The sequence below is a fragment of the Bidens hawaiensis genome, unplaced genomic scaffold, assembly GCF_021521415.1.
Source record: "Bidens hawaiensis isolate Kalapana, Puna unplaced genomic scaffold, B.hawaiensis_p1.1 tig00026364_1, whole genome shotgun sequence".
NCBI classification, from domain to species: Eukaryota; Viridiplantae; Streptophyta; class Magnoliopsida; order Asterales; family Asteraceae; genus Bidens; species Bidens hawaiensis.
The window spans coordinates 123,851-139,869 of NW_027494239.1; the positions used below are offsets into that span (position 1 = coordinate 123,851).

General features: G+C 35.1%; 1 protein-coding gene across 1 annotated transcript; it reads right to left on the bottom strand.

The window, feature by feature from the left end:
- Positions 1-2,798: 2,798 nt before the first annotated feature.
- LOC143573299 (protein HESO1-like) lies at positions 2,799-10,941 on the bottom strand. The gene is made up of 10 exons (XM_077058215.1): positions 10,917-10,941; positions 10,199-10,387; positions 9,932-10,108; positions 9,118-9,356; positions 8,935-9,030; positions 8,784-8,829; positions 7,765-7,871; positions 7,584-7,685; positions 2,954-3,524; positions 2,799-2,836 (listed from the first exon to the last, which is right to left on the bottom strand). Exons 2-10 carry the CDS (start codon positions 10,353-10,355, stop codon positions 2,799-2,801), a joined length of 1,533 nt encoding a protein of 510 aa, XP_076914330.1. The 5' UTR covers positions 10,356-10,387; positions 10,917-10,941.
- Between the last annotated feature and the right edge of the window lie 5,078 nt (positions 10,942-16,019).

Here is a 16,019-nt window from a genome sequence, read left to right on the forward strand (position 1 = left end):
GATAACACATCATAGACGACCTATTCCAGCCAGATTACGACCATGTGTCGTTCTCCGGTTCCTTTTGTAACTCGTCGTCAGTATTCCTTAACATGTCGACAACGACGAGATAACTATGGGACAAATTTAGAATCTTGAATTTAAAGAGACAAATTTAGAATCTTATTTTATAGATGAGTTATTTTGAGAATTTTTCTCATTTTAAATTATCTTTTTCAAATTATGAATCAAATCACACTTTATGATTTGATATCAAAAAGGTAAATTATTAACAAATAATTTAGTATACTGATTTAAATTCCTCTCCACGAGGAGGCAAATAAGCATTATATAATGGTTCATGTGAACATAAACCCAAGCTAATTTTTTTTTTGAATAGTCACTTGAAATATTGACGGGCTACTGACTCGCCGGGCATTTCTGTTTCTCCATCAGATCAAATAAAACTCATCATAGATGAAAAAACTTTTGAGTCTGACCTGAAAGACCCTATTTTTTTTTTTGGACAATTTCAGAGAATAGTAATCAAGTTTCAAAAGTGTTTCAGTTAGGTCATTTAATTTTAAAAAATATTTCAATTAAGTCATTCAACTTTTATATTTTATTAAATTAAAGGTTTTAGCATGTTTTTTTTAACCTTTTTCTGTTTTGTTTCATATAAAAGATCTTTTTATCTTTTTTTTATGTTAACCTGAGTGGCGATGTGAATTTTATTTTTTTATTTTTAAATTTTAATATAATTAATGTTTTTTTAATTTTTTAAATTTATCTACATATATTGCAAATTCCGACCCTCACATCTTATTCTTCATTTCCTTCTTGACGCACAAAAAAATCGTTGACACTCGATTTGAAGATTTAGTTACCCGATTTCGGGAAAAATTACATGAGTGACCTAATTGGAACACTTTTGAAACTTGGTTACTATTTTACGTGATATTCCTTTTTTTTTTAATTTCTTTTTTACATGTGGAAGTTCAACCTAAAACATCGCTCTTTTTAAATTGAAGTATTTGGGTATAAACCCAAGTTAAATAAATTATTAACTAATTTACCTGTTTTAAAGAGTAATGATATTAACGCTTACAAATACGTTTTTTTTTTAAAGATAAATTTCTTTACAAAAACGTTTAGATGGATTTTTGCATATATATTAAAAACAAACAATGCAATCTTTCCTTTTTCTTTTTACAACAAATTTTGTTCTAACTTTTGTAAACTGGAAGTAGCATACAAACGATTACATTTTATAGTTTTTTTTTTCAACAATACAACAATTTTACAAATCACAAAACACTAATCACGTAAATCGGACTCCCTTCGATTAAAGGAAATCTCTCTGATCGTAGCCAAAAGCGGCTTCCACGACAACCCTCTAGTCGATTTTCTCATATTATTCTGCCCACTGTTAGAGCCATCATTTGAACCCTCGCTTGACTCGTCTTGTGGAGTAGCCGGTTCAGGGGCTGGCTTAGCCTTGGCCCGAGGGGGCTTGGCTATGTTACTAAGACTCTTTTTAAGAGATTTTTGCATTGACTTATTGACTTGTGGGCTAGTCACAGGGGCTGGCTGGTCCTTGGCTATGTTAGTGTTTGGAACAGAGATCTTGGTCAACACTTTGACTTGTAGGTTAGCCGAAGGGGTCTGTGTGGGTTTAAGTTGGTGAGTCTTGGCTATGTTGGTGAGCTTCTTTGAAAGACAGGTCAAATCACTCGCAGACTCATTAAACCGGATAAAAGAGCATGGCAGTAAAAAGTATATCTTGCCCGCTTCAAGAAGCGTGTCGAGCTTGAGTGGTACCAACCCAATTTGCATAAGGCGGAGTGGAGTCGTCATGAAGTGTTTCGGGTAAAAGGTGAGCACCTGGTTGACCGTGGCCGGGCTCTCATAGTCTTCTATGTAGCCATCAAAGTGAACCACTCTTATGGCCCTCAAAGTTGGTCTAGGTGGTCTGGCTGGCCTTTGGTGAAAGCAACACACACCCATCGGTTAAACACGCGTGCACCCTCAACACGCACACAACCGGCTCATGTGATGCTCGAATCGTACTCGATGGTTCGCCTTCGTTGGACCGGCCTCCTCGGCTCCTCTCTCTCTCTCTCTAAACCTCTTGTTTAGAATATCATTGATCACCTAGGGTAGGTTACTAGGAATCTGAAACCTTTGTACTTATAAATATATTAACATATAGGCCAACTACTCCTAATATAAATAATCACACATGGATATTGATTATGACCTTAATGTTAATTTATTATTACTTCAAATATTACAGCATAAAGATATTATATTTTTAGAGGAATTTAACAGCTGTTAGAAATTATAGAATTATTGGCCTAGTGGGCCTCTTGGTGTTGCCGCTATAAGACGGCAAGTTGACCCACAAGTCAATCCAAATTACCTACATTTTTTTAATAATCTACAACCTTCTATTATTATTTAATTTTTAAAAAAACGTGTATTTTGGTTCCAAGTAATAATTATATATCTTTTCTTATTAGGCGAGTATAATTAATTAAAAATAATTATAATCATTCACCTCATAAATACTTGTGAGTTTATAGGATAAGATGCACGTTCAATATAAAACCAATTTCAAACAGAGTTACAAGAATCACATAACACAACTGAGAGATAGATGAATGTTTACATATAGTTTTCTCGCAGTTCTTTACTTAAAACTAGTCAAACAACACAGTTTTAAAGCCGCTGTTGATAGAGAAAAAAAAACCATAGAATTGTAAACTCTATTTATAAACAGCCAAACATGTGGTAAGACAAACAAACCTTACCATGTCTCAGCGAAATGGTGTATTATTCGCGTTGGAGAAATTCCCTGTAAACAAAAGATATGATTGCAGTTAGACATGGGTTGATTTTCAATATGTTTAATTCAAACGAGTCAAAATAATTAACACATTAGACATTTGTTGATTTTAAAATAAACAATTACCGTAAGGAAACTGCTGCTGCCTTCTTCCCTGAGGGTCGGATGCAGGCTGCGTCCTTCGTAACGAACCATCGAAGTAACCGGTTCCATTGACCGCACTCCCACCGCTACTAGATGCACCACCACCCCAGCTTTGTGCCCACACAGGTCCAGCCCAAGAGCTTGCTGACCCACTCTCTGCAAGCCTCATTCCCTGATTGTGAACCGCCTGGTGCGCCCATTGTGTCTCCGGCCCTGCACTCACAGGCCTCACGGCTCGATGTTGTGGTGCACCCCGGTTCGAAACAGCTCTCAGATGATCCATCACACCATTAGGATTGCTGACCGTGTTCTTGGTCAAGTTGGTCTTTATTTCATGAATTTCTTTCGATACGTATAATTTTGGCTCAACGCGAGGATGATAAACGCTATCATTACCAAAAAGTGATTCTTTTAACTTTAATTTGTCATATTTAACATTCATAAAACGACTGATGTTTTGAATTGTAAAATGAATGCTGTTATGGATTCTATTCACTTCTGCTTTTCCAACTGCCCGTGCTGCATTTTGGGCCCGGTCAAAAAAATCCTCAACCTAGCAAAAAGAAATATACTTCAAGATGTGACAAAAGTGATATATATATACACACACACACACACACACACATATATTATAGGGGTGGGATCAAATGAAAACTCCTCTTAAAGAGAAAACTTAAAAACTCCTAAATAATTATTTTTAATTTAAAAAAAAAAAATTTTGTAGTTTTTTTTTTCCATTATTTTTATATGTTGTTATTGGTCCAAAAAAAAAAACTTGTCGGCAACCTCGTCGATGTAGTGCCCATGGGAGAAAGTGTGCATCGCATATATGCAAAAGTGTTGTATTGCATAGAATACAACACTATTGCAAATATTTGATACACACTAATTTATATATGCAATATAAGACTAATACGCACATCAAATACACATTAGTACGTATGTGTAATACAACATTAACGCAAATGTGCACTTGATAGGGTTTGATAGAATTATGGTTGTGGTTAATTGAGATTAGAGAATAGAATAAGGCAAACAAAGAACCGAACGATAGTATTAATGAAAATGTATAGGAAGATTACAATAGATTCCCGGGCCGAGCCCTCTCTCATTGCATAAGCAGGAGCCATGGCAATGCCATCCTAAACATCAAACTCCTCTCCCCTCCCTACTAGCTATTAATCCCAATTTATAGAAATATTAGTTGCACTTGGCCCCTCCCAAAATAGACAAATGTTATTTAGACTAGAATTAAAGCATGATTCCTATCATTACTCCCCCCTTCAAAACAGTCTTGTCCTCAAGACTGGTAGCGAACAACTGACTTGATAACCAAGCGAAGGCTTCCCCCAGAGTGATTTCAGGTGGTCGACACTGCCCATGCACCACCCGCAAATGATATGATCCAACAATTAACGCAACAACAGGGCTTGTAGTTTTGTAGCCCCCATGAATACCCGATAGGTTTGTAGGAAAGAAAGTACCAACAGAGGCCACCGATCTCAAATTTTCAACAATCTGAAATGAACCAAAAAGTGTAGCAGCCAACTTCTGAAGAATAAGATTTGCAACAGAGAGTTGGTGGTGCGGTTTGAGCTTCACATAAACCCATTCTCCAACCGAAAATTGCACATCCCGACGTTTCTTGGCAGCTTGCATATTCATAAAACTTTGAATGTTGGAGAAATGAGCCATAAGATGTTGTAGAGCATCATCACGATCCTGAAGTTCGCGAGCCATCGACTCCACTCGAACGTCTCCATGACCAAATTGTAAAACAAGTAACAAGCGCCCAGGGTAAACATGGAAAGTATTAATTCCAAAAGTACCACATTGGATGGTCATCCCCTTCAAGTTATGGCTATGTGCAACACCGAACTGAGTCACCACAGGCTGGTCAAAGTACACATTCTGATTAAAAACAAGTGTATGGCACAAAACCGAAGACCAAACTCCAACAAAACCTTACAAGCAAAGTGACAGATGTGAATAATGAGACTAAAATAAAGTGTGTTAATAAAACTCGGACCAGGATCAAAACCGAAGATCTGAATCTGAGTTTTGAGTCGATTTTGAAAAGAAGCAGCCCAATTGATAGTGACATGCGTTGAATTGAAATCCTTATTTTCTGATGAAGTAAAGCATTCAATTGAAGAAGCATCAATTGATTGTGGTGTAGTAGGTGGTTTAGTATGGCGATAACAGGTGGGGCAAAAGCAAGAAGGCTGGACGTTGCATCTTCAATCCAACCAAAGTCCCGACCCGGCTTCCATACAAAGGTTTGAACCGTAAGCAATTCACTACCAATTTTGGATTGACATGGATGAACCTTAAGTACAATATTTGTAGGCTTGTGCAATACCTGAGCAAAATTCGTTGAAGTGCGAGAGTGAAGCTTGAAATCACCTGCTTCATTGATATGTGTATGCGGGTTTCTCGTTGATAAAAATTGGGAGGAAAAAACAGGGGATTCCGAATGAAGTGCTAATATCGCCTCAGAATTATGAGGATTAGCAGTTGCAAGCCCAAGATTTGGAATATCCAAACCCGAATCATGACATGAGACCGATATCTCCATAATTTCAAACAAATCAAGGTCTGAGGAACTTATATCCTCATCCAATTGCCCATTTGACTTGTGAAGTTTAAAGCCACCAAAACGCAAACACTCTTCAGATTTGGAAACGAGTGCCTCAAGTTGAGCTATTAGAGACGGAAGACCACTAGGAAAATCCCCATCGGAAGCATATTTGGGACCAGAATCCCTATCGGAAACAGATTGGGGACAAGAATAGGGAAGTACCTCACTGAAATTGCCTTCCGACCCAGGTGTGGCGCCGGATGAAAATTCCAGACCGGAGATCCTGAAGCCAAATGAACCATCAAGGTTCTCTTGTGATTTCATCCAAGCTAAAACAACTTGACGGAATTCAGCAGATTCCGTCCGATCTGCATTCAACACCATAAAAGACTCCTTAATCTCTGTAATATTGGAATGCAATTGTTGAAGCTGATGCTCATGAGCATCCAATCGTAAATTCTGAGCTAGGGTTTCCATGATTGAAACAGAAGAAAACGGCAGGTCAAAGGCAAGTCGGACCAATGATAGGGGTTTGATAGAATTATGGTTGTGGTTAATTGAGATTAGTATTATAGAATAAGGCAAACAAAGAACCGAACGATAGTATTAATGAAAACGTATAGAAAGGTTACAATAGATTCCCGGGCCGAGTCCTCTCTCACTGCATAAGCAGGAGCCATGGCAATGCCATCCTAAACATCAACCTCCTCTCCCCTCCCTACTAGCTATTAATCCCTATTTATAGAAATATTAGTTGCACTTGGCCCTCCCAAAATAGACAAATGTTATTTAGACTAGAATTAAAGCATGATTCCTATCAACTACATTGACTTTTATATTTATTATTTACTTTACATATAATACAACACTACTACACATATACAATACACGAATATTGAATATATGCAATTAAACACTATTGAACATAAAAATACATAGTAACGCACATGTGGAATACAACAGTATGTGCATTACAGCGTTTTTTTATTTTTTATTATTTTTTTATTTTTTTCAAGTGAAGGGTAACAAAATATAAGAATAATGGCAAAAACGGAATTTTGAAAATATTTTTTATTTTTAATTAAAAATAATTCTTTAGGAGTTTTTAAGTTTTCTCTCTAAGGATGAGTTTTCTCTTGATCCTCTCCCTATATATATATATATAAAGAGTAAATTACGCTCTTGGTCTCTGTAGTTTGGCTTGTTTAACGCCTTCAGTCCAAAAAGTAATCTTTAACATATCATGGCCCCAGGTTCAAATTCTATAACCATCCATTTTTTTGTTAAAAACACATTAGTCTTTTTAAACCTAAGAACTATTTATTTAATTTATAAAAGACATTTAATAATTAATCTGTTTGTGGAATTACTTGGCATAACACATGGTCTTACACTTTATCTTTAACTATTTCTCTTTCAATAATTACAGTTTTTTTAACGGCTTTTATAATTACATTTTAACCACTGTTTTTTGTTATTATTGTTAATAGTAGTAGTATAAAATTATTTTATTATTATTATTATTTTCTTACGAATATACTATCAATAATAATAAAAGAATTATAACTTTAGTTACATATAGCTATATCCGGTGTTAAAAAACGAGCGAGCTTTCCTTTTCTCGTGCCCGTATACAAACCGAACCGCTTGCTCATTTTACAGCCGGGCTAAAATCGAACCAAACCGTTCGCTCATTTGTTTTACATACTTATTTTTTGTTATTACTATTACTATTGTGTTATTATTCATATATTGTAAAATTCATCCAAAATTTTTGGATAGTTGTTTTAATTCCTTGGTCAAAACGACAATAATAATAGTCCTTCAACTATTAAATGATCTTTCATAAATTACATAACTGATTTGTCCTATTTAACAGAAAAAATGGATGGTGGATGGGACATGGGGTTAGCAACAGGGACTAAATAGGTTATAAAAATTTAAACCTCAGACCATGATATGTTAAAAAATTCCTTTTTGGATAGAAAAGGGTTAAACAGGCCAAACCAAAAATTGAGGTGGAATACTTACACTCATTATGGCTATTTTACCGTCCCAAGTTTTAGATGTCCAATGCCCTAGATAAGCACTGGCACACAGACCTTTTTCCCAAAGCTCTTCAACAGATGCTAACTGCAACAACCATTTAGAGTATAAACTAAGAAAATTATCAAAAATTAAATATGTGTAAAATAAAAAATCAGTTGCCTACCTTGAGTAAAAATGTCACGAACAATTCACCTAATGTTTCTGTATTTCTTCTACCGTAGTTCTGGAACCTTCTAACTGAATTCTCCACAGATGCGGGGTCTTCTCCATCTACAAAAGTTTCATGACAAGAAATGACAAAAGAAGGTGCTATTTTGAGTCATTTGCTTATGAAAAGATCGATTCATGTTATATTTTTATCTAGAGATGTAAACAAGCTGAGCCGATCCCGAGCTCGCCTAAGCTTAGGCTTGGCTCGGTTAACTTACAAAACGAGTCAAGTTCAGCTCATTTCAAGATTTATTTTTTAAGATCGAGCTCGGCCCGTGAGTAGCTTTTTCAAGCTCGAGCTTGGCTCCTTTAACTTACAATAGCTCAAGCTCAACTTGTTTCAAGCTTTATTTCTAAAGCTCGAGCTCACGTCGTGAGTAGTCTTGTTCAAGCCCAAGCCCGGCTCGTTTATTATTTATTAATGACTTTATATATATTTTTAACTATTTGTATATATTTTAAACAATTTTAAATATAAAAAAATATATGTACTATTTAGTTATTTTTATTAATAATAATAACTATCATGCAAATATATATTAAATACACCAAATTAAAATTATATAAAGGATAGGCTCATTTAAGATGGCGGGTCAACTTGAGCTGAGCAAGTGAAGCTCAAGCTCAACTCGACCGGAGCTTTTAGCGAGCCGATCTCAAGTAGCTCACAAGCGGCTTAGCTCGTACATCTCTAGAATGTAAAATGCGTATAACAAAAGTTTGGTTGTAAAGGAATCAATTTAAATGGGTTCAAGCCATAAGTAAATAAAAAATATCCCTTTCAAAAAAATTTCCAACCCTAAATTACATCTATACCCCTTAGCAGATGGTATGCACCATATGCCACCCAAGGCTATTTAAGGCAACTGATGTATGATCTCTAATATCAAACGTCACATATTTGAAGTATTGTACAAATCAAGTTATCAAATTTTTTGAATGTTTACATTATCAACTAAGTCTCAGTATTACCTTTTAGTATAGCCGAAAATGGAGGTAATATAGGAGGATCTCGAGTCTGAAACCAAAGATCAATTAAAATAAAATGGCATAATTAGAAAAATAAAATAATAAACTGATTATATGTTTTTTAGTGATAATAGAGTATAAGTATATATCGCACCTGTAGATGAAAAGCAACCAATAATACTATGGATAAAGAATTAAGAGTTTGGTCTTTTGAGCTGTTAATATCATGTGCTTTTGCCCATTCTTTCATCTGCATAGATAGATATAGTTTCAATATGAAAAACAAATATACATACAACACATGCAGCTCATATGGAAACATATAAAATAAACTTACCAATAAACTTAGTTTCGGAAACCTTTCATCAATTGAAGTAATGAGGCGAATAATTAAGGATTTTGAAATTCCATCACTGTTTTCTACTGAAATGTCACATTCGACATTTGTTGCGGTATCAATGAATTTAAGAATTGGTACTTTAGCCCTCATGACGGGCTGAACGCCGTGTACACGACCTGCATCTAAACCACAAAAGCCCATAAGAAAACAAAGGGTGTTCGTTTGTTTAACTTTAACTGAACAAACGATCGTCGATCGAACACGAACAATTAAAGGAATAAGGTTACCTTGTTCGTCAAGATAATAAATGTGCTTGTTTATGTTCATTTGTGACAGTATAAACGAACGGATTACAAACGTAAACGGAAGAGCTTAACTAAACATAAAAAGAAGAGCTTAACTAAACATAGATGAACAAACATAATTGAGCTAAAACCAATTAAAAGTAAATGTGATCAACAATGTGCTGGGACTAAAAAGTTACAAAAAACTAGACTAAATTGTAATGGGCCAAAAAAACTTAAATGAGTTTATTAATAAATGTAAGCGAACGAACTTAAACAAATATAAAGTAAAGAACATAAATGAATGTAAACAAACGAACATAAATGAAACAAGACATGTGTTCATGTTCGTTCGTTTAACTAAATGCATATAAAGTTTTGTTCCGGTTTGTTATTTTACTAAAGAAACAAACTTTCAGCCAAACAGTTCACTAAACGTTCGGTACATTTACATGTGTAAATGTTGTTCCTTATAACTAAAACTTCGATAATAGAAAATAAAAAGGCTAGCATAGATAGATGTTTACTTTGAAGTGAATACAGCTTTTTAGCAAACTTCCGAAGCGTTTTCCTTTTTTGTTCTTGAGGAAACACTAACAAGCCATTGCTGAAGTTAATGGAGACATCAAGATCACTTTCTGAAGTAAAAAGGTCCATTAAAAAGGAACCAAATTCCTCAACAACAGGACAGCTGGCAGAATTACCTGAATTACAAACAAGTACATTTACTATTTGTAAAGAGTGAACATAAAAAGCAACTGATTACAGACAAGTAACTGAAACTGAAACTTTACCATATAAATCTTTAGCTACATCATTAAGAACTCGGATCACTTGTTTGCGATGTTCATATGCACTTGGACTTGGCCTGCGAATTACATACGCATCGGCAAGGAGTTTCTCAAGTACAAGTAGCTGCTGCCAGTTTGCTAAAATCTTCTGTGATTCCATCACTTCAAATGCCTCTGCTTTCTTTATGAGGACTGCAATATCAAAAGACAAGTTATTAACTTAAAAAAAAAGGCATGGTTGATCCTTAAGGAAAAGAATAATTGCTTCACATTATAATAACATTACTAACAATTGCATCTTACAAGGTTTCAAAAGTAGAAATTAGACTAAAATATCACTACTAAGTTTTTAAGCTCAATAAGCACGTAACAGATTCATTTGGGTGACATAAAAACCGTTTACCCATTACATTATGTCTTCAACCAATTTAAAAATATGTTGGTTAAAAGTCAATTTTACTATTCATATCCTTTTAGGATGTGAAAGATTAAATGTTGAGATCATTTATAACTCTATCGATTCATTACTAGCATATGTGATTGCCACACCATACGCTTTTGCATGTTTAGAGATGTTTTTAGACTATTTAAACTTTAAAGTGATCTAGAACATAGTTCTCAATATATTATATAGCTCTTCAAAGTAAAACTTGATAATACTACATGTCGTTATAGGAAAACTTGAAAGTGTGAGGCTAAATAATGCATAAAACTCACATACCCTGCCAAACATCTTCCCGCTCATAATACCCTAAAACAACCATATAGAAAAAGGGTCAAGTCTGATCCACTTGAAAATTTTAAAAGTTTGTTGTAAGAAATAAACAAACAACTGAATAAGCTAATCATAGAAAAAACCTCTAATTAACCCAGTACTCAATTTGGACTTAACTATGCATCTGCTGGGACCAACTGAAGAAGAAATAGAAAGGGAGCTTTCCTCTTTTCTTTCTTCCTTTGGAAATAGGGGTCGGTGCTCGGCGAACGGAATGGTTCATCAAGCCATTTTCCTAGACACGCATGATCATTGTTTTGAAACCCGGACCGGCCGGTTCGACCGGGACCCGCTAACCATTCCGGTCCGGTTCACACTAATAGCCCGTTTTCTAACAACCTGGCCGGGTTTGTCGGTTAGCGGTTCGACCGGAACCGGTGAACCGCCGGTTGAACCGACAAACCTCTTTTTCTATTAAATCAAAAACCAAGTGTAAGCCGGGAGTCAAACCCTGGTTACCACCAAAATGAAATGCTTCAATTATACTTCAAAAGCCATCCAACCAAATACAATTCCTGTCTTTCTAGATGGAAAGCAAACCATATATATTGAATAAGCACATTGAATGGGCATGAAATAAGCTGGAGGCAGCGAACCAGCAAACTTATTTGACCTTTTTACTGGTTAAAACAATTTTTGGAAGCTGTTCCGATGAAAGGAAATTAACCCACAAAAGGAAATTTAAGTCATATTATTATTAGCTTTTATATTGCGGTTAAACTGTGACCTTTTTATTAATATTATTATAATTAGTAGTAGTTTTTTATATAACTGTTAAACTTTGATTTCCTTTTTTTGCTTCATACACATGTTCTTAGAGCCGAGGGTCTCTCTGGAAGCCACCACTTTATTCCTTTGGATAGAGGTACGGTGTGCCTACATCCCACCCTCCCCAGACCCTACCTATAGCTCTGCTGTCGGTGGGATTTTACTGGGTATGATTGATTGATTGATTGATTGATATGTCATCCGGGTCACTGACCAGTCCGACCTCCCGGGCCGGTCTGACCTGTGACCCGGTAAGGCGTCTGGGTCGATATCCGGTCTGGGTCTGAAAACATTGCACGTGATTACTGATTTCTAAAACTCTCAAGAGTAAGACTATGTATTATCTCCTACAACTCATTTAACTCAAGTCTTACTAATGTCATTTCCAGATAACATGGCAAGTTTGTCAATTAATGTTGTCAGATATGAAAGTAGATGAGAATGCAAATAAAAGGTTTTAGTGACTAACCCTTTTCTTGCCAATCCATGATTGTGTCCCAGCCTAAACCTAAAAGATAGCAATTTAACCATTTAAATTAAGAATAATGATAATGATTATAAGCAATTCCAATAATTAATGTTAATGATAAAAAATTCACTAATCCTACCTTGATGTGTGATAGAGAAACCCTGCAAAGAAAGTAAACAGAAAGTGAATCAATCGCATTATGTCTAATCAAACTACGTTGTAGTAAGTGTCTATTGACTACAAATGTATGAATAAAACACGAAAGCACTATGATACACCTTAATAATGTGGCTACAGATAGAGATAGATTTTGTTAAAGGACAAAATAACTCATTCCCTTTAACATGACGGATACATGACACTATCGACTCCTAAGAAACAAATGAGGTTAAGTTAGACCGTCTTTACAGTTGAGGGGTTGAAACTGACGGATACATGACACTATCGACTCCTAAGAAACAAATGAGGTTTAGCTAGAAGGTCTTTACAGTTGAGGGGTTGAAACTGTACTTTTATTTGTTAGATGATGAACATCACTATGTTAGGGTCTTTGTTTGTACACAGGCAATTAATAGCAAAACTTTTGCAGAGAAAAGTAGTACAAATATACGCTAATTATTCTGTTACACAAATCAAAATCTGATCTAGATTTCAAATTTAAGTAAACGAGCTAGATCAAAAACTAAGAGTGTTGTGATTCAAACATCAACTATAGGGTAAAAATTTGAATCTCTGTTGATGATATTCCATAAACATGGCGGTTACAATATATAAGAAATCTAATAAAATGTCATCTTTTAAGAAATCAAAGGGTTTCATTGTCATGTTTATTATTTTGATGAGAATAAAAACTTACTATTATACTAATATTCAAATCTATCTATGAAAACTATTCACCTAATTTCATTCAATTATTATCAGATACAAATAAGTACTCATCAAAATAAAGACCAATAAAACCAGAAATTAAGTGGCAGTCAACTGTTTATGCCAACTGTTTGTTGAAATGCCAGTAATAATAATTTACAATTTCACTTTCACCTTAAACCAGATTTAGCATCAATCAAACAGAGTTAATAATCTATAACAAAAATGCAAAAAACCTAATTTCTAGGCCTGTAAACGAACCGAACGAGCACGGACACTTAATCGAACAAATATTTGTGTTCATGTTCGTTCGTTTATAACATAATGAACATGTTCGTGTTTGTTTATGTTCTTCCGTCTAAAATTAACAGTTCACGAACATAAATGATTAAATGAACACAAAACAATAAATATAAAAGCATAATATTTAATTATTTTCTATTAATATGTAAACGAACATAAATGAACGAACTAACGACAACACATGTGTTCAAGTTCGTTCGAAAGTAATTTCACACTGTATTAATCGTAAGGAGTCGTCGAGAATGAAGCATTAATGGAAACCTAGGTTAAATAATGGAAGAAACAACAATGGTCAGTGGATTACGAAACCAAAGAGCGTAAAACTACTAACCGATTACGAACCGATGCAGCGGAGAGACGGTTGACTGACGGAGATGAAGACTCTGACTGCGTAGTGGTCCCGGTGTGGTGCAAGAAAGAAAGCTGACTAGACTAGACCCAGGTCATAATAATAATATATGGATGGTGTTGCAGCAGCTGCTGACTAGATCTCAACCAAAACAAGGCATTTATACACATTTGGGGAATCAGGGTTTAAAACTTTAAATAAGTGAAAGGACTAAAATAGCCATTTTTATATAATTTTTTTATATTAGATAAGTATATTTTGATAGAAAAGGATTTAATTCAGGTACTGTAAAGCTGTATGTTCGAATCCTGATTTCATCCCGGCATTTATTTCACCATGTGTTACGTCTGAGAGTTTTGCTCATGTGACGGCACAACGTGTTAGACAAGGAAACAAAAATATTGAGAAATTAACGGGATCTGCCTTTAAATAGTCAAACACAATCCAGACAAAATAAGACCAACAAATCTCGAGCTTTCTTTTAGCAAATTATTTCCTTATTTAAGCACAATTTGTATCTATATATTTTTATTTATACAATTGTTCAAAGTCATATAACAAAAAAAAATTCAATACAATTAAAAGCTCTTGATTCTCAACATGGTATCGATGTTTATGATCTAAAGATCGTTTATGCTTATTATCCACTCACCGGAAAAAAAAAAAGACACACACACACAGCCATGTCTGAATAGACAATAGCCTTACTATCCAAATATCCAATCTGCTCAAGAATGGCACCAAAACTCAAACCTAAAATCCCCAAATTTGTTTCAGAATTCAATCATCTCCGGCCAACAATTCATCATTAAAACCACAACAATTCATCACAACGTCACAGAGCATTATTCTTTAACAACAACCTGTTGCACCAACCAAAACTATCACCCTCAAAGTTCGATGATTGTTCGTTGAAAGCGAACCCTAACCCTAATCCAACCGTCAATTCCAAAACCCAATATCGGGCAGCCATGGGTGATCAGGAGTCCGTTAACAGCGGCGGCGACCACACAAAACCTACTGGAAAATAACCCGTAAGAAAAAAGACCATCAAAAAAGGAGTTGGTTGTTCTTTTGCAGTCGTAAGTGAAGAAATAGGGGGCGTAATGCAAGTGTACGGTTTGAGAATGTTATCTCAAGCCTTCTATTTCATCAAGTTTAAACCCCTCTCAATCAAATAACTCAGTTATCAACCCCAAGTTCTTTAGCCCAGAAATATGTAATTTGTTAGAAAACCCATAAGTTTCAAGGTTGAACGAAAAATAACCCTAAAACTTATATGGGTGTGGGAGAAGTTAGCATGGCAACAAATTGTGAAAGAAGTAATGATTTGTGGATATTTGATTGTGGTGCTACTGACACTGTGACTTATGAATTGTCAGGTTTTATCTCGTCTTCAAAACCAAGGAAGATACACATCTAAACCGCAAATGGAGGAATGATGGGTGTAGAAAAGGGGGAAACTATTGAGATTTCACCAACTTTGAAATTGTCTAATTGTCTTTATGTGCACTCATTATCACATAAACTGTTATCAATCAGCCAAGTTACAAAAGAACTCAGTGGCACTGTTTTAATGCATCTCATGTTTTGTATCTTATAGGGCATCATGTCACAACCCCCGACCCCTATACCCCGGGAAGGGAGCCGTGAATGTTAAGTGGTGGTATTAGTGTTTATTAAATAATTTGCAGTGGAATATTTCATCAGAATCGTAGTTAGGAAAAGTGATCAGAGTTATAAACACCATAATTCTTATTTCATAAACTGGGATTAAAAACCCAATTTTATACAAACATAAGTTTTATAGGGATAAACCATAATGTTTCTTTATTCTGGTGACAAGCCACTTATTTAAGCTGAAAGCCAGCAGGCATCATTCCTTTTTCTTTAACAAGTCACCTGAAACATGTTTAAAAATATTTGATCAGCTGAAAATACTGGTGAGTACATTCATGACACATTTTACAGTTACAGCATGAAGATGTTTTTACATCCGCCTGCTTACAAATTACCAAAAGGTACTTGTCACTCGACCGTATATGTGACTGTGGTCATATTACTTACTGGCTAACACTTACTCATTGGCTAACACTTGTCCAATAAATAACGTGTAATAGCCCAGTAGGCAAGCCTTGTATACAAAACCCCACAATACCAGTAGTAACCATCTCGTAAGTCTACAGAGACTTAATCACTGTAATGTAGCTTAAGTCCTTTGAAAATATTTGGACTATCTGTCATGAGTTTAGTGGGTTTAGAAAAGCATCATGACAGTATTGAAAATCAATTG